We start from the raw sequence: 27,653 nt of genomic DNA on the forward strand, positions 1-27,653 counted from the left end.
TGGGGTAGCCTGAGCTCCGGATGGAGGGTGGTGACCCGGGCACTGGGGTAGCCTGAGCTCTGGATTTAGGGTGGTGACCCGGGCACTGGGGTAGCCTGAGCTCTGGGTGGAGGGTGGTGACCCGGGCACTGGGGTAGCCTGAGCTCCGGATGGAGGGTGGTGACCCGGGCACTGGGATAGCCTGTGTCTGGATGGAGGGTGGTGACCCGGGCACTGGGGTAGCCTGTGTCTGGATGGAGGGTGGTGACCCGGGCACTGGGATAGCCTGAGCTCCGGGTGGAGGGTGGTGACCCGGGCACTGGGGTAGCCTGAGCTCCGGATGGAGGGTGGTGACCCGGGCACTGGGGTAGCCTGAGCTCTGGGTGGAGGGCGGTGACCCGGGCACTGGGGTAGCCTGAGCTCTGGATGGAGGGTGGTGACCCGGGCACTGGGGTAGCCTGTGTCTGGATGGAGGGTGGTGACCCGGGCACTGGGGTAGCCTGAGCTCCGGATGGAGGGTGGTGACCCGGGCACTGGGGTAGCCTGAGCTCTGGATTTAGGGTGGTGACCCGGGCACTGGGGTAGCCCGAGCTCTGGGTGGAGGGTGGTGACCCAGGCACTGGGGTAGCCTGAGCTCCGGATGGAGGGTGGTGACCCGGGCACTGGGATAGCCTGTGTCTGGATGGAGGGTGGTGACCCGGGCACTGGGGTAGCCTGTGTCTGGATGGAGGGTGGTGACCCGGGCACTGGGGTAGCCTGTGTCTGGATGGAGGGTGGTGACCCGGGCACTGGGGTCGCCTGAGCTCTGGGTGGAGGGTGGTGACCCGGGCACTGGGGTAGCCTGAGCTCTGGATGGAGGGTGGTGACCTGGGCACTGGGGTAGCCTGAGCTCTGGGTGGAGGGTGGTGACCCGGGCACTGGGGTAGCCTGAGCTCCGGATGGAGGGTGGTGACCCGGGCACTGGGGTAGCCTGAGCTCCGGGTGGAGGGTGGTGACCTGGGCACTGGGGTAGCCTGAGCTCTGGATGGAGGGTGGTGACCCGGGCACTGGGGTAGCCTGTGTCTGGATGGAGGGTGGTGACCCGGGCACTGGGGTAGCCTGTGTCTGGATGAAGGGCAGTCCAAGGACTTGGTGCTGCTTAGCCCAGCTTCCCTGGGCCTGGAAGAAAGGACCCAGTGTTTCTAGGTCTTGCATGCTTCAAGAGATGCAGGAAACCTATATGTTTATGTCCAGTCTCTTTACTTTTAACTCTTGGCAGCCCATCAAAAATAAGCCAAATGACCTTGCAGGCCAGACAGACTGGCGGTGAGCCACTTGTTTGCACCCTGATGGCTGCCAGTCTACCCCGTTTTAGGGTTGGAATAACTAATGGGCTGGCCCAAGGTTCTGCCGCTTTCTTGGCTCTGAGGCTGGTTTTCTTTTCTTCCCAAGGGCTGTTTTCTGGGGATGCTCTGGAAGAAGCCAGTTGCTGGGGTTTTCCTGGCTGACAGACAGCTCACCCTCTAGGACTCCTGAGAATTTTTCCTAGAAGTCCATGGTCATGGCCAGCTGGGCTTCCCCAAGTGTAGCTTCTGCTGCTTGGCCTTCATGGGATGGAACTGGATTCTTGGCCCAGTTGTGTGTTTTCCTAGGATCTCAAATGGACCTTTCCTGGGCCATTGGACTAATGCTCACCCTTGGACCCTGGAATGTCCTCACTCATGGTGAAGAATGCCATCTGAACATAGATGGGGGAGCAGACAGAGGAGCTGGGGACAGGGTGAAAAGTTCTGAAGGCATTGGGAGCCCTGGCTTTCTGCTGTGGGTCTTTGTTGCTCTACCTGAGGGCTAAAGTGATATCTCTGGAACATTTTCTTCAAAGTGGAGCCCAGGTCCCTGCATCTGATCACCTGTGGATAATGGAAAATGTGCCGTATCCTGGGCCCCACCTGCCCACACCACACAGGGTATTGGGGTGTGGCCCTGGAATCTGCATTTTAAATGCATTTAAGGAGGCTGTTGTGCCCACTGCAGGTTGGAAACCTCTGAGGGAGGGCGGTGCAGGCACCGGGCAGAAGGAGCTTGTGATTCCCAGGCATGTTCTGTAGGCCCTGCTCTGCAGGAATGCAGGTGTGGGAGAGGGGCCTGTGGTCATAGCCACAGGGCCCAACAGAGCAGTGTTAAGTGTGGCTCAGGGCCTGTGTCATGCATATGTGACCAGTACAGCTGCACGGAGCCCCAAACCCAGAAGGGAGCCCTGGTTTATCACTCTGTGGTCAGTCTTGAAAATCTTTATTTTTTTTTTTTTATTTTTTTTATTTATTTATTTATTTATTTTTTTTTGACAGGCAGAGAGGACAGTGAGAGAGAGACAGAGAGAAAGGTCTTCCTTTTGCCGTTGGTTCACCCTCCAATGGCTGCTGCAGCCGGCACGCTGCGGCCGGCGCACTGTGCTGATCTGATGGCAGGAGCCAGGTGCTTCTCCTGGTCTCCCATGTGGGTGCAGGGCCCAAGCACTTGGGCCATCCTCCACTGCACTCCCTGGCCACAGCAGAGAGCTGGCCTGGAAGAGGGGCAACCGGGACAGAATCCGGTGCCCCGACTGGGACTAGAACCTGGTGTGCTGGCACCGCTAGGCGGAAAATTAGCCTGTTGAGCCACGGCGCCGGCCGAAAATTTTTATTTTTATTTTTTTAATTTATTTTTGACAGGCAGAGTGGACAGTGAGAGAGAGACAGAGAGAAAGGTCTTCCTTTTGCCGTTGGTTCACCCTCCAATGGCTGCCGCGGTAGGCGCGGTGCGGCCGGCGCACCGCGCTGATCCAATGGCAGGAGCCAGGTGCTTCTCCTGGTCTCCCATGCGGGTGCAGGGCCCAAGCACTTGGGCCATCCTCCACTGCACTCCCTGGCCACAGCAGAGAGCTGGCCTGGAAGAGGGGCAACTGGGACAGGATCGGTGCCCCGACCGGGACTAGAACCCGGTGTGCCAGCGCCGCAAGGCGGAGGATTAGCCTAGTGAGTCGCGGCGCCGGCCGAAAATTTTTATTTTTGAATTGAGTGAAGGCTGATGGCACATGGGAGCAGGCCCTGGGCTCTTGGCAGCTCTGCCCATGTGTGGCCGTGACTGCTTCTACCTCCCCAGCTCCCCAGAGAGGGCTGTCTGCTGCCCACTCCCACCCTGCCATCCCTTCCAGCAAGCACGTCAATGCAGGAGCAGGTGCCATGTGCTGAGGACACCCATGACGCTCTGCCTGAGCCTGGTGAGTCTCCCTGTCCCTAAGGAAGTGCAATGGTAAATAGATTAGAAAACCAGCATGACGGATGAGGGAGAGATGGGTGACAGAAGGAGAAAGATTTTCTTCCCTACTTTATGCACATAGGGTTACACATTTTCAATTTGTACTACAGATGCTGTAGCTGGCTGGGTCTATGAATGCTGTGCTGGCTGGGTCTATCTTACTGGTGGCTCCCACCAGTGAAATGATGTTGTCTTTCCCCCAGATCTTTCCTCTCTCTACCTTTTACCAGCTTTTCCTACTGATGCTATCTAAAGTCTTCCATGTCTTTGCAAGTTCCTTTGTATTACGCATCCTGGTATTTTTGTTGTTGTTGTTGTTCAGTGAATGTGAATAGTTGAGGGTTTTTTTGAAGGATAAAAATATTAAAAGTTCTGGTAAATCTTGTGGAAGAGTTTTGAACACTTAAAGAGAATCAATGACAGCTTTCCAATTTGCGTGGTTTCTCTGATAATGAATTGCTAGACTTTGACCATGTGAACTTGCTCATGCATTCTTTAGGAGTGGTTTGCATTGCCTCATCTTGTCAGGCAAAAGTCAGCAGGATGTGCTGCTTGGTGAATGTTTGTAGAATGGGATGTGGAGATTGGAGTGCATGCATCTTGGCAATGTTTTTATTATTATTATTTTTTAATTTGAGAGGTAGAGTTACAGAGAGAAGGAGAGACAGAGAGAAAGGTCTTCCATCTGCTGGTTCACTCCCCAGCTGGCCACAATGGCTAGAGCTGAGTGGATCTGAAGCAGGGAGCCAGGAGCTACCTCCAGGTCCCCCATGTAGGTGCAGGAGCCCAAGTACTTGGGCCATCCTCTACTCCTTTCCCAGATGTAAGCAGAGCTGGATCAGAGGAGGAGCAGCTGGGACTGGAACCAGTGCTTTTATGGGATGCCAGCGCTGCAGGCGGAGGCTTAGCCTACTACGCCACAACACCTGCTTTTGTTGTTTGGAGGATGAGCATTACTTCAAATAGACGTTGTCGTGGTCTGAGTCTCACCTGGCTCTCGCTTGCGCAGCAGCCTTTGTCGTCACCCATGCTCTACTTGAGACGCTGGCTTCCCTTGGCTTGTGTAGTGCCCTTTTCTGGTTTTTCCTCTGTGTTCCCTGGCTGCTCCCTCTCAGTCCTCTGGCTTTTGACTCAGTCCCTAAGTGTTAGATTTGCTGAGCAGTTGCTCCTTTGCCTTTCTTCTCGTTCTCCATTCTATCACACAGTTGCTGAGAACAAGATCCCGGGAGCTGTGTTGCTTGGGCTCAGTTGCTACTAACTGTGGTGATCTTGGGTAAATTGTGTGAGCTTTTGCTTTCTAGTTTTAGATCAATTAAAGATGAGAAGAATAATAGTACCTTTCTCTTAACCTTCTGTAGGGATTAAATAATTCATATGGCTTTGTGTAAGTAAAATAGTAAATGTTTTTAGTTAATAAAAATTAGCTGTCTGGGCTTCTGTTTCTGCTGGTAGCAGACCAGTTCTCTGACCCAGAACAATGGGGAAGCTAGCCAGAGAACCAAAAACATCTGTTGAAGGATCCAGAGAGCTACCAAGGTAACCAAAACGTAATAGGCCACAGGATCGCAGAGAGAAAGGAGGCTGAGGTGAGACTCATCGAGTCTGACATCCTGAATTGCCTTTCACCTTGAAGCACGTACCGCTTTATCAGGGGCAGGTGCAGAGACTACCTCGGCATCCGGAAAGCACCAGAGGAGGCTGAGAAGTTGAGCAGAGCTAATAGTACTTTCATAGTGCTGGGGTGCCGGGCTCACCACGCAGTAGACTAGAGCTTCAGAATTCCAGGCTTCCAACTGGAACCCCTGCAGATTAGTTTCTAAAAGTCAGGGCCAGATGAACACAAGACAAAGCCATACAAAGGCAAAGACCCAGTGTTGAGTGAGCTTGGTCCCTTATTGGATTAAAGTGATCTACTGTTGCAGCTTGCTAGAAGCTAAGGAAGATCCTCTGTGGAGGAAAACATTGTTAGAGTCTAAATGTCTTCATCAATGATGGTTGCAGTCAATAGTTACCTGGTATATCCAGAAATGTGGCCTAGAATGGAAAAAATATTGATAGAAGAAGTATTGATAGGTGATTTCCAATACTAGAGTTATCAGACGTGACATATTAAAACATGGTGAGAAATACATCCAAGAGAATAGACAAGATGAAGAATGTTAGCAAAATATAGCAGGAATATATAATATAAAGAGTCAAATGGAAATTGTAGAAATAAAAAATAAAGAAATTGAGAATGAGGTAAGTGACTTCAATAGATGATTAGACAGAGATGAAGGGAGAGTGACAGGGAATATAGCTCAGTGGAAGATCCTAAGATGAGTTTATGGAGGGCAGAAAGTGGAAAAAGCAGACCAGAGCCTAAGAAGGGTATGGGGCAGGGGTCTAAAACGCCTCCGTTTGAGGACCAGGTGGAAGAAGGATGAGAATGGGCAGAAGCAGTGTCTGAACAGATAGGCCAAAGTTTTTCTTTCTATTTTTTTAAAGCAATAATTTGCTTTTATATATTTCTTTGTTGAAGCAAAATATTCATAAAAGTCAGTGCAGAATCAGTGACCTTCAATACTTCACAGTGACGGACAGTCAAAGCCACTATGGGATTCCAGAATGTTTGCATCACCCTGACAACTCCAGGCCCTTCCGGCTACTTTTAATTTCTTCCTCCTTCCGGCTCCTGGAAACCACTAGACTTTCTGTGTCTATGGATTTGCCTATGCTGGAGATTTCATTTAGAAAGTTTTTGCACCATGTGGCAGTATGTGGCTCTGAGAGTCTGACTTCTTTCACTTAATGTAACATTTTCAAGGTTCATATCATGTTGTAACAACTGTAAATGCTTGCTTGCTTTTTCATGGCTGAATAATATTACATTGTATGTTCATATCACATTTTAAATTTTTTTTTAGTTTTTAACAGTTCATAGGTATGGTTCTGAGGATATAAGAAGACTAAAATTTTTCTTTTTTAAAAGATTTGTTTATTTATTTGAATGTCAGAGTTGCACAGAGAGATAAGGAGAGGAGAGAGAGAGAGAGAGAGAGAGAGAGAGGTCTTCCATCCGATGGTTCACTCCCCAATTGACCACAACGGCCGGAGCTGTGCCGATCCGAAGCCAGGAGCCAGGAGCTCCTTCCAGGTCTCCCAAGCAGGTGCAGGGGCCCAAGGACTTGGGCCATCTTCTACTGCTTTCCCAGGCCATAGCAGAGAGCTGGATCGGAAGTGGAGCAGCCGGGACTCAAATTGAAGCCCATATGGGATGCTGGTGCTGCAGGCAGTGGCTTTACCCGCTTATGCCATAGCGCCTGCCCCTAAAATTTTTCAAAGCTAGGAAATGACATCAAATCACAAATTCAAGGTGTGACACAAACCCCAGAAGGATGAATGCACTTAAACTGCACCAAAAGTAAAAATGATGTGAGCAACAGACATTGAGAATATTGAATATAGGCAGAGAAAATGGCTTATTTTCAGAAGAGCCTTAGTCGGCCTGGTAGCTGATATTTGTATTGAAGTGATTGTTATAAGCTACAAGACTGAAGAACAGCAGTTTCAGACTGTGCTAAGAAGATAACTGCTAATTTAGAATCCTGTAACCAGCAAAAATGTTCTTAAGTGCAGGTGTATGACACTAAAGCACAAAGAAAGAAAATAGGTGACTTAACTTCATCAAAAGTAAAAATTTTGTACTTCAAAAAGAACCATCAAGAAAGCCAAGGAAAATCGTTGCAATGGGAGAGTTTTGCAAATCACACATCTGTGATAAGGGAGTTGCCTTAGAATATATAAGAAATTCTTAGAACTAGACAAAAGCAAAGACATAAAATGAAAAAGCAGGCAAGTGAAAGTGTGAAAAAGGTACCTATGGGCAAAGGTAAATAGAGCCCAACTTTTTCAAGCAAGAAGGTTAATGGATTTGGGGCATGTATTTAATGATGACAAGTGGTTGTAAGCAGTTCAGATATTGCATTATTCCCCCAAATCTGAACTCTTGGTGGACGCCGTCTTGCCTTCGCCTTTCTTGCAGAACTCGGCAGAGGCCCTTGCCTTTGGTTAGTGAGCTGTGTGCTTTTGTTGACTTAAGCAGAAATCTGGGGCTCGATTTGGAAATTGTGTAGGTCAGTTTTAGGACACTGCTGCTCTCATTTAGGTTGGTTTGCTGCCCCCAAAGCTGCAACAGTCAGGACTGGGCCAGTCCAAAGGGAGGAGCCAGGAACTCCATCTGGATCTCCACGTGGTTGGCAGGGAGCCAGCACTTGAGCTGTCATCAGCTGCCTCCTAGGATGCACATTAGCAGGGAGCTGGATCAGAAGCGGAGGCTGGATCTGATCTCAGGCACTTCACCTGCGGTACCACAACTCCCACCCGGCTTGTATTCCTGAAGTCTGTGAACTTCCCTATGCCTTATGTGAAGTTAATAATCTTCTGTTGTGCGGGCCATGTACAGCTTGAAGGATAAGGAGTGCCGTGTCCTCCCTCGCCACCTTTAGCAATGCACAGAGGGCAGCCCGGGTATGCGCCTTCCACTCATCCCTCACCCGGCTAAATGAGTCTAAATGAGCCATGGGTTTTGTGTTGGTTTTATTAAGACTCGTGACAGGGACATGTGGCACTGCTTGTTGGAAACTCTCTTCCAACTCACTTTCTTAGCTTGTCGTCAAAGCCCAGTTTCTTTTCTCTGCTGGCTTTAGAAGGCACCACAAAATGTAAGGCAGCCTCAAGCTTCGTGGCTGCCTAGCAACCCAAGCCCCAGGTGAGGAGGAAGTGGGCAGAGCTGAGCAGCTGGCTGGCACCACAGGCTTTTGTGCTGCCCCGAGAGCTGTAATGAGCCCCGGGGAACCAGGCCCTGGAGGGAGCCAGGCTTCCTTGCGGAGCCAGCGCGGGGCAGCTCCGGGAGCACGTGACCTGCACAGTCCGACCGTCCCTGTGCTCACGGTTGCTGCAGAGTCTTCATAACTTTTCTTTTCTTTCTTTCTTTCTTTTTTTTTTTAAAGATTTATTTATTTATTTGAAAGGCAGAGAGAGAGAGAGACAGAGAGAGAGAGGTCTTCCATCTGCTGGTCACTCCCCAGATGGCCTCAATGGCTGGAGCTGAGCTGATTTGAAGTCGGGTTTAGGAGTCTGCACTCCGTGGCATCTCAGGCTGTCCCTGTCTTGAGCTGTCTGTGTCAGGGTGCGTTCAGTAGGCAACTTGGTGGGGGCAGGCCTCTCACCCACCGCCCATCCAGGCACTTTGAGGGGGAGAGCTGCATTGCCTGTCTGCCTTGGGTGGGGGTGGCAGGCTCCTGGGAAGACGAAATTGACTTAAGGAATGGCCCTGAACTTGCTCACAATCCTGCCGGGCTACTGGGCAGTTCTGGTCTGGGCCAGGTGGGCTCTGGTATCTGCCCCAGCGGGTGGTTCCCCGGGAGGCGTGGTGGTCCAGGCTGGCCTCACTCTGCTGGTGGCAGTTGGCTGGCTAGGCGGTAGGGGGAGGGGTGACAGGCGAAGAGCCAGGCCAGAGTTTTCACCCTCCAGCTGGCCCGCCCTGGCTTCCTCAGGTGGTGCTGGCATTCCAGCAGTGGCAAGAGCGGACCCCCCCCCCCCGCCCCCCCCGCCCCCCAGGGAACAGATGCTTTGCAGGTCTCGGCCAAGTCACACGCGCTCCCGCCCCATTGGAGCCGGCCAGCCGGATCCCAGGAGTTGAGGGAGGAGGGCTCTGCTCTCGAGGGAAGGAGCTGCTCCATCCCTCCGTGAAGGTGTGGGTCAGGGCTGCGGCGCGGATGGAATGGCAGGAGCTGGGGCCTTTCTGTGCTTTGGACCCTTTCCTCAGGTGGATTGATTTTCTTTTAAAAAATCAGCAGGGTCCTCACGTCGGGATTATTACTAACATTAGTTGAAAGGATAGCCCCTTGCATGTATTTATAGAATGGTTGTGCGAATCTATTTCAGGGTTACCCAGGAATTTTATTGCCTGGACGAGGGATCACTGCAGAGCTGCTGCCAAAACCCAGATAATCATTAAACCACCCAGCACCACGCCACTTCCCCGGATCAGGGAAGGGAACGAATATATAAATCGAGACGTGACATCAGCCTGGGTTCAGATGTTCGTTTTTTTTTTTTTTTTTCTCTTTCAGGATGGTGAGTCCACCCTTTCTTGTGGGAGCACTGTCTAGCTGCAGCAGTGGAAGGAGCCCCGGAGACACTCCACAGGCTGTCTCCAAGGAGCACAGGGCTGCTGCTGGGCTCCGGAGAACAGGGGTGCCACTTGAATGCTGTGCTTTGACCCTGGCAGGGTGACACAAAATTCAGGGTGTTTGGAAGGACCCTTGTTGTGGCTCCGGGCCTGACTGCCTCCTGAGCACCCGCCCCCACCCGAGTCCTGGCCACAGGTAGACCGCGTGAGCCTGCAGCAGGCTCTGAGGTCCTGCTGCACCACTATCCCTGCCCCGCGTTTCCCTGACGGCTGCCCTCCTGTCATCACCCTGTGAAATGTTACCCTCCCACATGGCTCCCGGCTTGGTCTTATGTCCTGAAGTGCCCGGCGGTGTCCTGGCCGCTGAACTGAGAGCGAGGAAGGAGTGCAGGGGCCAGGCTGCCAGGGGATCAGGGTTGACTTGAGAGTTGCTGGAGTCAGGAAATTCCAGGGCCCTGAAGTCATGGGGAAGACACTGGACAGGAGAGGCAGGGGTCAGGTTGCCTCTGTGGACATGGGGATTGAGGTTCCCTGCTCTGAGCCAGGGGTTCCCGTCCGGCAAGTCAGGATCCCCCGGGGCACATGTTGGGAACCTGCAGATTAAGGGCTCCACTTGCTGTCTGTCCACGCTGTTTTCTTCGGGGAGTTTGTGACCCTCTCGTAGTGATCCGACACGATTGAGGAGTTTATTCAGGGTACCTCTCAGTTTGCTTCTAAAAACGATCCTGGGTGGGCACTTGGTGCAGCAGGTTAAGCTGCTGCTTGGGGCACTGGCACAGCGGATCAGAGTGCTGGGGTTTGAGTCCTGGCTACTCGGCTTCCAATCCAGCTTCCAGCTTTACACTTCCTGCTTATAGGCAGCAGATGATGGCTCACGTGCTTAGACCCCTGCCACCTGAATGGGAGACCCAGATGGAGCTCCTGGCTCCTGGTATTGGTCAGGCCCAGCCCTGGATGTTGTAGCCATTGGCAAAGATCTCTCTCTACCTTTTCAATACAAATAAATCTTTCAAAATAATGCTTCCTAATTCTCCACGGAGTGAGGGAGATTCTCCTGTCTTTACGCTGAGCAGCTCTCTTCTTACCCCTTGGCTCACAGGATGGTTTGAATATTAAGCTCGGGTGTCATGGTGACATGGGGCTTGTGTCACCCGTGTTGTCAGGATCCACTTGGTGCACATAGGGCCCACCTCCCTCAGGGCAGCTTATTGGAAGTGCACCCCGATTCCTGCAGCCCGCGCTCGAGGGCCCCACGTGTGCGTCCCGAGGGACCACGAGGCGGAGTGGGAGGGGCGTGTGCTTCAGTTCACTGTGGGTGATGGCAGTCATTTCCCGGAAGGGGGACGTGGCAGTGTCTGGGGGCTGCTGAGAATGTAACAATCGGCTGTTCAAAGGAGAAGGAACACGAGGATGGGCTCCCACCCGTTCTGACGGTTGACTGAGCACTGTCTCATCCCTTGTGTGTTCTCTCTGTGAGTCACGCTTGCTCACGGACACAGTCTCTCGCAGGAAGGAAGTGCTGCCGTCTTCCTTGGTGCCCTGCCTGTGCCTGACGTGTCAGTTTGTTCAACTTGAACTGTGGGAACCGTGGTGGTTAACGAGGCCCGGAACGGGAGGAGGGACGGGAATGGGGAGAACGGGCAGTCTTCCCGCTGCGACTCTGGATCGGCCGGGCACCCGCTGGCAGTAGAGGCCTGGCAGGACAGGGTGGGTATCCAGGAGGATGCATGACTCGCCCCGCATTGCTGGGGGGAAAACGGGACGCTGTGAGGGGTGGAAGTGACATGAACCACAGCCACCCATGCCACCGAGGAGGGGCTACACCTGCTGGTCACCAGGAGCCCTTGTCCCCAGCCCAGCAGAAGAGCAGGGCTTAGGTGGGGGTGGCAGGGACTGAAGACCCCAGGGCCAGGGTCTCTCAGCCTTCTCATCCCCTCTCTGCTCTCTCCACGTGATGAATGGCCAGGGAGGGCCAGAGCGGAGTGTGCTGGTGCTGGCCTGGGTGGCTCATGAGGGCCGATTGTTACGTTCTCAGAAATTTTCTGAGCCAGTTGCAAAACATAGTCATTGTCAAAGATTAAATGATTGAAACAATTTAATCGATTATACTAAAACCAAGGGTAATAAGTGTTCAAAGCATGTGATCTAAGTGTTTGACCGGCTTCCTCTGCTGTTGCGGCCACATGGCTCCGTGAGCTAGAAATACCATATACTCGTGAGCCACGTGCACATTGTCCAACAGCAAGCTCGTGTTGGCTGCATGGAACAGGCCCTGGTGGGAGGATTTATGCCAGGCCCACATGCACATGCTGCTTCTCTCTGCAACAAGGCAGCCCTTCCTCTGGTGCTTGGTACCCCCCAAGGCTGAGTGGGGCCCACAGCCTCCTTGACGAGGAGCAGACACTCTTTTTTTTTTTTTATATTTTGATTTTTTTTTTTTTGACAGGCAGAGTGGACAGTGAGAGAGAGACAGAGAGAAAGGTCTTCCTTTTGCTGTTGGTTCACCCTCCAATGGCCGCCACGGTAGCGCGCTGCGGCCGGCGCACCACGCTGTTCCGATGGCAGGAGCCAGGTGCTTCTCCTGGTCTCCCATGGGGTGCAGAGCCCAAAGACTTGGGCCATCCTCCACTGCACTCCCTGGCCACAGCAGAGAGCTGGCCTGGAAGAGGGGCAACCGGGACAGGATCGGTGCCCCGACCGGGACTAGAACCCGGTGTGCCGGCGCCGCAAGGCGGAGGATTAGCCTGTTGAGCCACGGCGCTGGCCGACACTCTTGATCCAAGATCTTCTTCCTCTGGCTCATAGGTCTCCACGGGCTGAGGCCACAAACTGTTGCTTGCGGGGGTGGGTGTTGTGGGATTTGAGCTTGGATTTGAGTCCCCACTCAGCTTCCAATGCAGTTTCCTGCTGCTGTGCACTCCGGGGCCAGCAGATGATGGCTCTGGCACTGGAGTTCCCACACGGGGATCTGCGTGCAGTTCCCTGGCTCCTGGCCGTGGCCTGGCCCAGCCCCTGCTGTTGCAGGCATTTGGGGAGTGAACCAGTGGATGGAAGATTTTTGTCTCTCTGGCTCTCCCTCTCTCTTTGTCACTCTGCCTTTCAAATAAATCAATCTTAAGGAAAAAAAAAAAAAGATTCTGTTAAGGCTTAATGGGGTTTTCATTGTCACATCTTCTAGTCTTTTGGTGACATGAGGGTTTAGAAATAAGTAACAGCAGCCATCGCTGCGGCTCACTTGGCTAATCCTCCGCCTGCGGCGCCGGTACCCCAGGTTCTATTCCTGCTTGGGGCGCCGGATTCTGTCCTGGTTGCTCCTCTTCCAGTCCAGCTCTCTGCTGTGGCCCGGGAAGGCAGTGAAGGATGACCCAAGTGCTTGGGCCCTGCACCTGCATGGGAGACCAGAAGGAAGCACCTGGCTCCTGGCTTCAGATTGGCACAGCACGCACCGGCTGTGGCAGCCATATGGGGGTGAACCAACAGAAAAGGAAGACCTTTATCTCTGTCTCTCTCTCTCTCTCACTAACTCTGCCTGTCAAAAAAAAAAAAAAAAAAAAAAAAAAAAAAAAAAAAAGAAGAAGAAGAAGAAGAAGAAGAAGAAACAGTGTTGCTGCTATCCTGGTCACAGGACCTGAGCTTTTTAGTTGGTAACATCAGTAGAGGTTAAAATCAAGAATGCGCCTCCAGTGAGTACAGCTGTGCACATGGTCCAGTGTGCCTGTTAACAGGTTCAGGTTCTGATGGAATTTTCCATCAGAAATTTCCATAGAGATGATAAAGCCCGCTTCGGTCCGCAGGCGCTCCTGGGCTTATGAGACGCCTGCGGCAGTGAACTGTTCGTGACTGCTGCTTCCATAGGCGGGGGCAGGCAGCTCCCTTGTGGCTTTCCTCAGAGCCCTGGGCGCACCTCTGACACCGCAGCAAAGCCATTTTGGCTTGTTTGATTCCTGTGTTTCACTGCTGCCTCGGATCACATGATTCATCTATAACATGTCCATCAAGAATGCTGAAATTCACCAACATGCCTTCAGTTTGCTACTGGAGAAACAGGAGGAGTGAATCAAATAGGGTTAACCCTTCCAGTAATTTCACTAGGTACGTCTCACAAATCACAGAGAACCAATTCCCATCATTCTGTGGTGGACAAGCGGGGTCTCCAACAAGAACTGACAGCCTGTGTCAGGTCCCAGGCGACACAGCCCAGCAACAGTCCAGATTTCTCTTGCTGATGGTCATAAGCAAAGACTTCTCTTTGAAAGATTTTAATTCCTTGTTTGAAATATCATTTTAATAGCAGGTTATCAAGCACGTCTCTCGATATTTTATGGTAGTTATGAAGCTGTCTCTGCTTTTCCTCAGTCTCCTGTCATTTTGAAAGGAGAGCTGGGGCTGGCGCTGTGGCATAGTGGGTAAAGCCACTGGCGCTGTGGCTCACTTGGCTAATCCTCTGCCTGCGGCACAGTACTCCGGGTTCTAGTCCCATTTGGGGTGCCGGATTCTGTCCCGGTTGCTCCTCTTCCAGTCCAGCTCTCTGCTGTGGCCCGGGAAGGCAGTGGAGGATGGCCCAAGTGCTTGGGCCCTGCACCCACATGGGAGACCAGGAGGAAGCATCTGGCTTTGGATTGGTGCAGTGTGCCGAGCGTGGTGCCCATTTTGGGGGTGAGCCAATGGAAGGAAGACCTTTCTCTCTGTCTCTCTCTCTCACTGTCTAACTCTGCCTGTCAAAAACAAACAAACAAACAAACAAACAAAAAACAAAAAACACACTGCCTGCAGTGTCGACATCCTGTATGAGTGCCAGTTCAAATCCCAGCTGCTCCACTTCCGAACCAGTTCTCTGCTATGGCCTGGGAAAGCAGCAGAAGATGGCCCAAGTCCTTGGGCCCCTGCATCTGTGTGGGAGACCTGGAAGAAGCTCCTGGCTCCTGGCTTCAGATTGGCCCAGCTCTGGCCTTTGTGGCCAGTTGTGAGGTGAACCATCGGATGGAAGACCTCTCTCTCTCTGCCTCTGCTTCTCTCTGTGTAACTCTTTCAAATAAATAAATAAATCTTAAAAAAAAAAGAAAGGAGAGCCTTTTTTCTCCAAGTCATGAGTGTAAGAGCAACCCATACAACCTGAGAAATCAAATATAAAGTTACAAATTGGGGGTTCCCCATCACATTCATCTCAGTCTTCTTGGCTAAAAGTATGTTCCTGTAGTTTAAGTGAGCGCATTCTAAATGTTACATGATGGTAGTTGTGCAGCAACCTCCAGATCTTAATGACTGTCCATAGCGAAGGCTCATTTCTTGTTCTGGTTTCGGCTCAGGATGGGTCACCAGAGTCTGGCTGCTCTGTTCTGTGCAGTGATTCGGGAAGCCGAGCGCCTTCTCTCAGGGCACCCTGCTGGTTCTGCTGTGGGGTCCTTCTCTGGGTCTTCTGTATCCGTCCATAGAAGGAAGTGGGGCACTCAGTGCCCAGGGCTATTAGGGTTATGTTCACCCCCATTCTGTTGGTTAGAACTCAGCTATGTGGCCAGAGCCTGGCTGTAGGCCTGGGCGATGTGGTCTGTGCACCTAGGAGGTAAGGGGAACAGGGTTGGCAAATGCATGGCGTTGTTCTCGACCGCTCCAGAACACTCAGATGTCACAGCTGATCCCAGAGAGGATGCAGCACGTGGTGACCGAGAACATGGCCTTGACACAAACTGCTCCGAATCCCGGCTCCACCATTGGTCACACGGTGACATCGGGCAAGGAACTTAGTCTCTCTCTGTCCCTTAGTTCCCTTCTCTATAAAATGGGACAGCAAGAAAATTTACAGAGTTTGTGTGAGGATTAAATGATGTACCTTGTGTACATGTTCAGAACAGTGCCTGCAGTAAAACTAACAACACACAGGTATTTGTTAAATAGGAATTAAAAAAAAAAAAACAGTAACAAAGAGACTGAATAGCGTCTTTGAAATATTGTAACTTGGATGTGTTCCTACGCAGAAAGTTTCTTTCAATTGAGTTCTAAACCTGTTTCTTGAGCAGCTATTATTTGTGATGTGCCAGGTATGACACATGACCAGAATACGCAGGCTTCTCACCCAATCAAATGCAGCAGCATGTTCTCCCTACCAAATCAGTCTTTAAACTCTCAGCATCATGATCTCGGTCCCCACTCCCCAGATCCATGGCTTCTCTGGGGTCCTCAGAGCGGACAGTGGCACTGACCCAGTGTCCCGCGGGCTTCTCCTCTTCCATCCTCGCCTTTGCGGCTCTGTCAGTGCCGGGAAGAACTGTCCGCTCACTGTGCGGTTCGCTCCTCAGCTGTTTGCACTAACGTGTTACCTCTTCTAGTTATGACTCACGTGGCAGAGGGGTGCTGGTTAACATACCGTGGTTTCCCCTTGCAGAGTCCCCATCCCAGGAGCAGGCTGGCTTAATGGGCTCTTTCTCTTGCAGCTGGATGACTGCACGCTGCAGCTGTCCCACAATGGCACCTACCTGGACCTGGAAGCCACCCTGGCCGAGCAGCGGGATGAGCTGGAGGGCTTCCAGGATGACGCGGGGTAAGAGCACATGTGGGGAGCGGGCGTATGCTGAGGCCACAGCTTTGACCTTCTCTGCGCTCACAGTCACACAGGCAGAAGGCCCTGTCCACTCCAGTAACTTTTCTTCATAAAGTTAGTTAGAGGTAGCCTGCCCTAGGGACATTTCTGATATAGTTTAATCAAGCATGTAGTATGTACATTCTTTTTTTTTTTCACTTTTTTTTTTTTGACAGGCAGAGTGGACAGTGAGAGAGAGACAGAGAGAAAGGTCTTCCTTTTTGCCGTTGGTTCACCCTCCAATGGCTGCCGTGGCTAGCGCGCTGCGGCTGGCGCACCACGCTGATCTGAAGCCAGGAGCCAGGTGCTTCTTCTGGTCTCCCATGGGGTACAGGGCCCAAGCACTTGGGCCATCCTCCACTGCACTCTCGGGCCACAGCAGAGAGCTGGCCTAGAAGAGGGGCAACCGGGACAGAATCCGGTGCCCCGACCGGGACTAGAACCTGGTGTGCCAGCGCCACAAGGCGGAGGATTAGCCTATTGAGCCGCGGCACCAGCTGTGTACATTCTAAATTGTTTTTATCAACCAAACAGATATCAGATTTTTATGGATCGCTGACAGTTTAAGCGTTGTTTTCAAAGGCCATTTATTGGACCTTTTATTTTATTGGCAGATGCTCTAATTGTCCCATACTATATTATCTTTTCTACTGATTGCAGTGGAGAAAATGGTGATTGACTGTGTTAACTAACCTCAAGTTGCTCTGAGCCGACAGACCCATGTGTGAAAACTCAGATATGTGCACAGAAAGTGGTAGCGGTGTGGGGTGCAGCGCTGCTGGCCTGGCTCATTGCAGATCCTCCCCTGCACCTGGGAAAGAGTCCAGAGGCAGAGGCCTAGCGATGTGCAGGAGAGCAGGATTTATTCAGAGTAAAACAAAAGTGCAAGCTCAAGAACCAAGTAGTGCATGAATTAATAGCCAAAAATGCAAAAGGGCCCCAAACAAAGAAAAAGCCTTCTCCAAGGAAGATCATCCAACAGTGAAAAAGTCTTCTGCGAAGGAAAAGGCCCAGTCAAGAGAAAGCCTCAGGAAGATTAGGCCTTTCCTTTGAAGGCACAGGGGGTGATGTCCGGGGCGGAGCCCAAGTGAGTATTCAAAAGGGGGAGGAGTTCGGGGCAGCACTTGAGCACCACCCATTTCCACGTCCCTTTAAGGAGATATCAGAAGGGTCACGGTGTCAGGTGCATAGTGGAACTCTCGGAAAGGGGCAGGGGTTTGCTGATGCTTGGGACATGGGCCTGCACTGTGCACAGAGAGGGAGCTTTGGATGGTGCACGGAACAAGGGGGCTTGTCACGTGGGTCTGTGCAGGCTGTCATATGGCCTGGCCGCCACCGTCCTGTGGTGGGTTGGCCTTGCTGTCAAACCGTGATTCCCTGGAGCTGTCCATCACTGACTGGCTGGGTCATCAATGAGCTGTCAACGGTGGCTTGACTGATGCTGTCAATCATTGCTCCTGTTTGTAGTTTGGGTTGGTAAGAAGATGTCAGACCTCAGCTCCTCCCCTAACTACCCATGTTCCCACAACAAAATCAGCCATTCCTACATCCATTAGACTAATGGAATAGCCTTCTGATGGGGCGTTTCTGCTGTTTGCACCCCTCGCTCATTTGGACCAAGTATGTTTCTGGTTTCACCACCTTCCTCCTTAAAAACCAGCTTAGGGCCCCCGATGCCCTCTGAATAACACTCAGCCCTTACTCTGGTACCAGAGATGCCCGGAAGGGAGTTTCAACTCCCTGCCTGAGCTGAAAACACAGTCAAGTGAATTCTCTCCAAGAGTAAGGATTTTTCGTGAATAGCTCAAAGAGCGGGGAAAAGTTGGATCCTTCTTCATACTGGTTTCATGTAGCTGACCCCCCTGTGTGCTGATCAGGCTTCCTGGGTTTCCCTGGTTTTTACACTCTTCGTGATTTATGGTCATTATGCCTCTAATTGTCCTCCTCTGCTTCTAAGATTCTGCTGGGTCGGAACCGTTCAGCCTGTGTGATGCCTAACACCTGCTGTTTTCTCAGCACAGGGCAGGTACTTAGTGAAGGGTGGTGGCCAGGTGAGTGGCACAGTCCCAGAATAGGTTCCTGAATGGCATTGCCATGATCACCAGGAAGACTGAGATGCTTGGTAGGACTGAGCAAAGTTCTAGGAGGATACCCGTCTTCTCTCCAGAGTGGTTGTAGGGCCACAGCAATAGTGTTTGCAAAAATACCCAAGGAACCATCAAGATGCCCACACCTGGGGGGTGTCTTAAGTCACACTCATTCCACTCATCCTCACAGCGGCCATTGGCGGGTGAACCAACGGCAAAGGAAGACCTTTCTCTCTGTCTCTCTCTCTCACTGTCCACTCTGCCTGTCAAAAAAAAAAAAAATGGTTAAATTGATAGATGTGGGAAAATACCACTGCAATTGTTTTTTTTTTTTTTCCAAGTATTTGACAGTGACATCCTATATATAAGGTGTCAGAGTGCAGGCTGGATGACCTCCTGGCTTATTGATCACAGGGACCCCAGGAGCCATGTGACCACGTCACTGTTGTCAACTTGAAGAAAGTGTTTCTAGTGATGGTTTGCCTGGAGACCTTGTCCTGTTTGGGTTTTTCCCCCACTTTCTATTCAAAACGTCAATGATTTGGAGATGGCAACTCAGGGGTAGAAAGTGCTAGTATATTTGACAGCTGTGGGGGCAAAAGGTGGGAAAGAAAACGCCGGCGGAGCACCTGTTTTGCCTAGCACTGCACTAGGTACTTTCTTCACAGTGTCTTGGTTTCATGGTTCATTCTCACAATAGTCGTGTGGTTGGATTTTATTGTCTCCATTTTTCACTGGAGACAACTGAGCATTGAGAGTTATGTTACACGTTCAGGCTGGCTGAGCCAGAGGAGGGGAGAGCCTATTTTGAACACACAGGAGTGACCAGGTCCCAAATCTGGACTCCTCTGCCCTCCCAGGAACTTCTGGCCAAGGGGCTTTGGGTCGTAAACAGCATGAAGCTTGGCACCTTCGCTGACAGGAGACTGACTCAAGCGAGGTCTTCAGTCCTAGTCTAGGACAGTGCCTCCAGCTGAAACGGTGCCAGCCACACTGCAGGGTGGTGCCAGGGAAAACATCTTTGCTGCCATCATCCCTTCCTGACACCCCAGCTCGCCCCGACACCAGCAAGCACATGCTGCAAGTCCCTCCATGGCTGTCCCCAAAGAGCCATTGGCTCCTGCTCCGAGAGCACCAGGGTGCTTCCTTCTGAATCATCACTTGGCCGTGAAAGAATGGAAAGACGCAAGAGTTATTTAGAGTGCAAGCCCATCCAGTATGTGGGGCCTGGATCCCATTTCTGCACGCTGAAAGCAAGGGATGCTGGGAAAATGAAGTCTGGTGAGATGAGAAGGTGGGACTGCAGACATGAGGAACGGAGCCCCCAGTTGCTGGGGTGGCTACACCCCAAGTGTGCAGACTCACCCCACAGTGAGGTTGTGTACCTTTGAAGTGTCTTCATGCATAGCGACCTGCCTTTTGTCCCTGGAAATAAAAACTCAGGATGACCCTTCCCTTTGTCCCAGGGGAGTGTAAAGAAGCCACCTTTGCTCATCTCTTGGAGGGGTCTTGGGTGTCCCTAGCCTGCGTTGCAGAGGACATGAGCATGGTGTTGGCCTGGCTCTGCGGGGTTATCCAGGTGTTGTCACTGAGCCCTGGGAACTGACTGGGAAGCAGCGCAGGTGGAGGCCTCCCCCTACCAGGTGGCAGGTGTCTGGGAACCTTTGCTATGTTGTCTCCACCGAGGGCTCCTCCAGTCCTCTCCCAGACATGTGGCATTTGTCAAAGTCTGTGTTGCTGAGAGCTCCTATCTCCCGCGATGGGAGTTAAATATTGTTTCTTAAAGATGGGCCTTTCAGCAGCATGAAAATGACAAGCGAAGTACAGTTCTTTCTCGAGTTCTTTGTGTGAATTGCAGCAAAGTATGTTCTAGAATTGTGATGCTCTAACGCAGGTGTGCGGCAGGTTGTCCGAAGGTCGTGGTGTTCTTCCTGGGAGTCTGATGAGCGACTTTCCCCAGTGTTTTGTGTTTTTGTCCATTACCCTGATCTTTTGTGTTGAGACTAAAAATTAACTCATGTGTCATTTAGGACTATCACTCAGGCTGCGGCTAATCAGAGAAGGGAGAAAGCCCTCCCAAAGTGGAAGGACAAAGCAATTATTTTGCTAACAAGTTAGAGCCAGGTCTGTCCCTGGCCTCCCAAGGCTGGGGAAATTTACAAGCTCAGCACAGTGCTCCGGAAACAGAAGCCCTGAGGCCTCTGAGCTGTTCCTGACCCTGGCATGTTCATGCGACCTTGGGCACGCTGCTTGACCTCTAATAGCACTTGAAAAAGTGAGCACACTTACCAACTTTATTTATAAAAGAAGGCCAGTCTCACCCAGTCCCTCTTCCCTCCCTGTACGAGCAGTGGCTCTGATGGCACCCCAGGAAGCAGCGTAGCATAGTGGCTAGGGACACGGGCTCTATGGTTGGTCTCCTGGCTGTGTGACTGTGGGGATGTAGCTCTGCCTCTCTGAACCTTAGTTTTCTTCTGCATGGGGATAAGAGAACATTTGCCCCTTGGGTTGTTTTGCAGCAGAAGGTTGTGACGCATCTCAGATGGTAAGGCAGTTGATGGCACTGCAAAGACACACTGCCAACGAGCAGCTCCTGCTACATGTGACTGCAGTCAGAATTTGGTAGATACACTGAAGTGGGATTCACTGGAGGAGTCTATACAGGTCGAAACTCAGATCTTGGGGCTGGCTCTGTGGCATAGCAGGTACAGCTGCCTCCGGCAATGCCGGCATCCCATATGGGCAGCGGTTCATGTCCTGGCTGCTCCACTTCTGATCCAGCTCCCTGCTCATGCACCTGAGAAAGCAGCAGAAGATGGCTCCAGTGATTGGGCCCCTGCCACCTGCTTGTCAGACCCGGATGAAGATCCTGGCTCCTGGCTTCAGCCTGGCTATTGTGGCTACTTGGGGAGTGAACCAATGATGGGAGACCTCTCTCTCTCTCTCTCTGTCAGAGTTAACAAATACTCAGAGATCTCACATTTTAGTTAAGAAGACCAAGGTGCAGCCTTGCCTGTAGGGCAGGGTGGCCCAGAGCACTTTTTGTGCCTATTACCCCATTGCCTCTAACAGGAAACCAGTGCCAGCCAAGGCCCACAGGCCGCTGTCCTGGAGAGGGTGAGCTTTCAGGTGAGCCCTGAGGGGCGGGGTGGCTGTGGACTGGTGGAAGGGCCATAGGCAGGAGCGTGGCCGAGCCAAGGACAGGCCCGAGGAGCAGTGTTGTAGGGACATCGTGAGGACCAGGACGGCTGCTGGACGTGGCCTATGTGTTCTCAGGTGCTCCTGAGTGAAAGCGGCACTCGCTGTAGTCCTCCATGGCATGATTTCCTTCAGGCCTATGCTGGCTGGTGGGTGGGCTATGCAGAGTGCTATTGCTCTCTGGGTGTGCCATGCTGCCTGCTTCTCACCCGCTGAGAGCCTGGCCATCCTCCACCTCCAGCCCCACGTGTGTGTGCGGAGAGGGCCTGGGGGCACCTCGTGGCCTGGAAATGACAGGTGGGTGGTTGGATGTGTGGTCAGGAGGTGTGGGAAGGGCTGGAGGAAGCCATCTGCAGGGGTGGTGGACTTGCTTACAGGAACAGAGGGGTTTGAGGCCAGCTCTGATTCACCCACTTCTCTGCCTGCAGCTCATGAACCAAGGATCCGTCTTTGTGGGGGTCCCTGAACCCCCTAGATTTTGGCACAGCCTGTGGGTGGGTGTGGTTTTTGGCAGGAAGGCATTGCAAAGCCTGGGTGAGATTCTCAAAGACGTTTTTCCTTCTAAAAGTGATAACCTGGACTAAGTAGCAGTTTCTCCCTCTTAGGAGTTAAGTCAAAAGTTAACCTCAATCAGTCCGGCATGTGTCCGGGTTCCCGCACATTGGGAGCTGAGGGAATAGGAAGTCGCTGAAATACATTTAAACCTAAGTCCAAGAACCTACTGAACCCTCAAATCCTAACCAAAGCCAACAACCAGCAGAAATCCTCAGGCTAAAAAGAGAGCTTCCACTCAGTGACCCCAGCTGAGCTCAGGGAGAGGTGGGTGTTTCAGGTGGGGTGGAGAGCCACACTGATGGCTGCTAAATAATAAACCTGTCTGTGTTGGTATGCTAATGACTCCGTGCTCCTTAGTGAGGAACAAAGTAACTGGGATGGGGACCTTTCGTGATGACTGGTGGTGTTTTCCCATGGATATTTGAAAGCATACTGCAGAGGAATCCATGATTGCATACAACTATTTGTTAAAGTGCATGATGATGTTAGTGTGTTTTTAAAAGATAAGGGGAAAGAGAAGGAGAGAGAGAAGAGACATTCTGGAAAGGGTGTGGACTGAAGAAGTGAAATTTCTTTTTTTGAAAGATTTATTTATTTATTTGAAAGTCAGAGTTACACACACAGAGAAAGGAGAAGGGGAGGGAGAGAGAGAGAGAGAGAGAGAGAGGTTCTCCATCCGATGGTTCACTCCCCAGTTGGCCGCAATGGCCAGAGCTGCGCCCATCCGAAGCCAGGAGCTCCTTCCAGATCTCCCACGTGGGTGCAGGTGCCCAAGGACTTGGGCCATCTTCCACTGCTTTCCCAGGCCATAGCAGAGAGCTGGATTGGAAGTGGAGCAGCCGGGTCTGAACCGGCGGCACCCATATGGGATGCCGGCGCTTCAGCGCAGGCCCCGAAGTTTCTCTTTTCCTCTTAAGCCATTTACCTTCAGCTGAGGGTGCAGGTGTGAAGGGCCACCTGTTTTCCTTCTTGGGGCTGTGCAAGGCTCACAGTGCGGACCACCAGGCCTGCCCCTGCCCTTGCAGACCCTATTGGGGTGAGTTCAAGGCTAGCCCAAGTTGGGTGGCTCAGAGCTGGTGTGTAGGAGCCAGGCCTGCAGCTTGCTCGAGGGCTAGCCTGGGGAAACGCTGCTTGGAAATGCTGAGCTCCTGGTTCAGGCTTCAGGAGGCCCGGAGAGGGGCTGGGGGGATCTCGCGTTTTGAAAAAGCCTTCTCAGCTGGTGGCAGGTTCGGCTGGGAGCATACAGCTGCAGAGGATTGCAGCGCCTGAGGAAGTTTAAAACGCTCCGGGCCCGCCCAGCCTCTGAACTGTTAAATCAGGTCTTGGGCTGGGCCCAGGTGTTGGGGGTGGAGGCCAGGCTCCTCTCGTGGCTCCACGCTGCAGCCATGGTTGAGAACCACTGCGCAGGGGAGCCAGCACCCCGGGAGGCTGCAGTGGGCTGGGCAGAGCGAGTTGGACGCGGAGCCAGAAGGGCTGTCAGTGCGGTCGCTGCAGGGCCTATGATGAGGCGAAGGCGGCTTCAGGTAGGAGGGGGAGCCTGAGCGGGGCTGCGAGGGGTGAGGGTTGGAGTCAGATTGCAGAGAAATGGCTGCGAGAGGGGCTCACTGCTCGGGGGATGAGGGATGTAGCGTGGGCTGAGGGAGAGGGACGTGGAGCAGGGAGACCCACTGCGGGGGAGAGGGGAGCCCTGGGGGACAGAGAAAGGGGGAGGCCCGGGGCCCGCTCCAAGGCAGGAAGGAGGGGAGATGTGGCTGCACTGTGCCAGCCGCACAGTGCGTGGGTGAAGGCTATGCAGGGAAGCTATCCCATGGGCACAGTTTGATGAATTGGAGGTGAGGTTTATTTATCTACTTACTTTTAAAGATTTATTTGAAATTCAGAGCTACAGAGAGAGTCTTCATTTGCTGGTTCACTCCCCAGTTGGCTGCAGTGGCCAGGCTGAAAGCAGGAGCTCCTTCCAGGCCTCCCTGTGGGTGGCAGGGGCCCCAGCACCTGGGCTGTCTTCTGCCATTGGAAGTGGAGCAGCTGGGACCCACACTGGTGCCCCTATGGGATGTAGGCCTTGCTGGTGGTGGCCTCACCGGCTCTGCCACACGCCGGCACTGGGAGGTGAGGTTTAGGCGTGTTAGTGTGAAGTACTGGCAAGCCATGCTCCAGGGGAGTTGGTCAGTGAGAAATGTTGGTCTGGGACCAGGTGAGAAGCAGCAAGGGCCAATGAGGCTGGGGGTGGTTCCTCAGAGGGAGGGGCTGTGCAGTCTGCAGGTCTTGTCCCTATGTGTTGACCACAGGTGAGCAGGTACCTGGGACCTGGCTGTAGGGACCAAGGCCCCCAGGTAACCCAAGGAAGCTGTAACCAGCTACCTCAGTAAGGGGTCAGGTTTAACTGTACAAAACCAAAGGACCAGGTACTAGGGGCTTAACATTTTTGAGTATATTTTTATCATGGAGAAAAGTAGATACAAAGAGAATGAAAAGACAAGCTCCAGACTGGGAGAAAATATTTGCCACACACATAGCAGATAGAGGACACATAACTAAAAGAACTCTTAAACTCAGTAAGAAAAGAGCCCGATTACAAAATGAGTAAACGATTTGAAAGTAACTTCGTTAAAGAAGATCTTCAGATGGTAAATAAGGTAAATAACCATATGGAAGGATGTGCAGCCTCCTGTGTCTTTGGGGAATTGTGAACTAAAACGCTACACAAGCATTAGAATGGCTGAAGTCAAACACTGACAGTACCACGTGTAGGCAAGGATGTGGAGCAATGGGACTCTGGTTCATTGCTGCTGGGAATGCAGAACGGGAGATGCACTCTGCAGGACGGCCGCCTCATTTCTTACAAAGCTGAACATAGGTGTGCCAAACAATGTAGCCATCACAGCTCTGGGCATTTGCCTAGATGAGGTAAAAACTTAGATTCGCACAAAAACCTGCACATGGGTGTTTATAGCAGCTTTGTTCATAGTTACCAGAACTTGGAAGCCATCAAGACGTCCTTCAGTAAGGTGAAGAGGCAAACTGTAGTGCATTCAAGCAGTGGAGGTTTTCTAATTTGGTAATAAAGAGAAATGAGGGGCTGGTGCTGGGGCATAGCAGGTAAAGCTGCTGCCTGCAATGCCGGCATCCCATATGGGTGCGGATTTGTGTCCTGGATGCTCCACTTCTGATCCAGCTCTCTGCTATGGTCTGGGAGAGCAGTAGAAGATGGCCCAACTCCTTGGGCCCCTGCACCCGTGTGGGAGACCTGGAAGGAGCTCCTGGCTTTTGATCGGCTCTCTTGCTTGCTCACTTTTTCTCTCTCAGCTCTGACTTTCCAATAAACAAATCTTTAAAAAACAAAATGAGTTATTAGGCTAGAAAGCTTAAATACGCAGTCATGGTGAAATGAAAAAAGCAAGTCTGAAAAGGTTACCTGTAGTATGAAGCCAGCTGTCTGATATTTTGAGAGGGGCGGAACTACGGAGAGTAGAAGGATCAGGGGGATGTGTGAATAGGTGGAGCTCGGGGATTTTAGGGCAGTGTAACTACACTGAGACAGTGTTGGATACAGAACACGATGCATTTGTGTAGACCCCTGGACTTGTTCAACACACAGTGAACTCCAATGTAAACGATGGACTTAATACTATATCAGCCTTGGTTCATCAGGCATAACTCATGTAACCACACGAATGCACGATAATAGAAGTGTGTGTAGGGGGGTCTTTCTCTATCCACAGTCTTCCCATGATATCTGTGAGGCATTGGTTCCATGACCACCTGAGGATCCAAAGTCTGTGGCTGTAGAAGTCCCATACGTAAAACGCTGTAGTGTCTGTGTAACCTACACACATAGTTCTGTAGGCCTTAAGTCATCCCGAGGTCACTTACATCACACTTACAGTGTGAAGGCCATGTAGATAGCTGTTGGGCTATACTGCTTGGGGAATAATGACAAGGAAAAAAACCTATACAGATAAGTTTTTTTTTTAAATTTATTTATTTGAAAGGTAGAGTTATGGAGAGGGAGAGACAGATCTTCTATCAGTTGGTTCGCTCCACACATGGCAGCAATGGCCAAGGCTGGAGCCTGGAGCTTCTTCCTGAGTGTTGGTGTCAGAACAGGAGGTGAGGGGACTGGAAGCAGAGGGCTCCAGCGTGTGCTGGTGGCCTGAGAGGATGTTGGGGAGGCAGAGCAGGGAGGTCCCTTCTCCCTAGTCCCTCTGCTGCAGCGCACAGCCTTTGGTCATCGAGCATGTCCTGCTGGGCACAAGTGAATCTCCTGCGGATCTTGACCAACTTTGCAGTTAAAGTTGGTGACCCAGTCCTTGGACACCAGCACACCCAAGGCTGCACACAGGAGGGACAGATACTAGTGTACCCCCTTGAAAAAAAATACACTGTTAAATTCTTTGAATTTTTTTAAAAAAATTATTTATATTGAAATGCAGAATTATGGAGTAGGGAGGGAGGGAGAAGGGGAGGGGGGAGGGAGAGGGGCGAAGAGGGGCAGAGAGACTGAGCCTGAGAATCTATCTTCCATCCACTGGTTCACTCCCCAAGAGCCAGGGCTGGGACAGGCTGAAACAGGATCCTGAGACTATCGGGGGCTCCCGTGTGGGTGGCACAGGCCCAAGCACTTGAACCACCTGCTGTTGCTTTCTCAGGTGTGCTGGCAGGGAGCTGAATTGGAAACAGCAGCTGAGACTGAAACCAGCACTGATATGGGATGCTCCTGTTGCAGGCAGCAGCTTCACCTGGTGTGCCACGATGCTCACCCCCATTTTTTTCTTTAAGTCTTATTTATTTGAGAGGGATGGGGGTGGGGAGGAGAGAACTCCCTCAACTACTGCTCCACCCCCCAAATGCCAGCAATTGTGGGGTCTAAGAACTCTGGTGGAAGCCGGGGACTCAGTCCAAGTCTCCATGTGGGAGGCAGGGACTCAACTACTTGAGCCATCACCGGCTGCCTCCCAGAGTCTGTATTAGCAGGAAGCTGGACTCGGAAGCAGAGCCAGGAATTGAACCCAGGCACCCAGATACAGGATGTGGGTGTCCCAGCAGTGATCCTAAGTGCTGTGCCAGCCACCTGCCTCACATCCCTTGAATTTTAATGAGAGAATAGTGGAGGGTGTTAAATAAAACAAATAGATTATGGTTGTAGATTCTTGAATGAGCAGTAAAGTGAGAGAAAAAGGAGGAAAAAAGGAAAGATGGGGGCGGGCAGAAAGGGGAATAAGAAGACTGGGCAGGCCAAAATGAAGAGGGGAACAGAGAGGGAGCGGGTGTGCAGACATTAAGAAAGAAATGTAGAGCAGGACAGGAGGTGGCTAGGACAATCCTATATTAGACAAGAATATTACCTAACATTATCCCTCATTTAGCACGTGCTGAGAGTGTGCTCTTCTCATAAACCAACTGAATCTGCACACCCTCGGCAGAATGTTATTGTCCCATTTTACAGACCAGGAAGCTAAGGTTCGGAGAGATGACGTGTCTGAGCTCTCAGAGCCTGCGGTTCACCCCTGCAGTTGATAGGGGAGAGCAGGACACGGCTGGAAGTGCCTGTGATGACAGATGGCTTCTCTTGCTTGGCCTTTGAGCTTCTGAGCAAATTAATTTTAGCCCTATCCTTCTACCAGCTTCTGGCTGGTTCAAATCGCCCATCATCTCTATCCCTGTTCCAGTCTTAGAGTTCTGGATGCCTATACATAACGGTTTATTCCTGGGGCAGCTGCTAAGGGGACCCTAGTCCCTGCTTCTGTGGGAGGGCCAAACCTAACAGCCCTGATGGAAGTCACCGCTCACTACTCACTGGGGTGGAGGA

The 27,653-nt window shown here is 51.8% G+C and overlaps 1 protein-coding gene across 4 annotated transcripts in view; it reads left to right on the forward strand.

The window, feature by feature from the left end:
- FHOD3 (formin homology 2 domain containing 3) overlaps positions 1 to 27,653 on the forward strand; it is a 484,314-nt gene that overhangs the window by 44,138 nt on the left and 412,523 nt on the right. For all 4 annotated transcript variants that reach the window (XM_062201570.1, XM_062201571.1, XM_062201573.1 and 1 more), the window contains exon 2: positions 15,859 to 15,965. In XM_062201570.1, the coding sequence (XP_062057554.1) occupies positions 15,859 to 15,965 (107 nt within the window). The remainder of the gene's footprint in view (positions 1 to 15,858; positions 15,966 to 27,653) is intronic.

This window comes from Lepus europaeus, chromosome 9 (assembly GCF_033115175.1).
Source record: "Lepus europaeus isolate LE1 chromosome 9, mLepTim1.pri, whole genome shotgun sequence".
In the NCBI taxonomy this organism is placed as follows: Eukaryota; Metazoa; Chordata; class Mammalia; order Lagomorpha; family Leporidae; genus Lepus; species Lepus europaeus.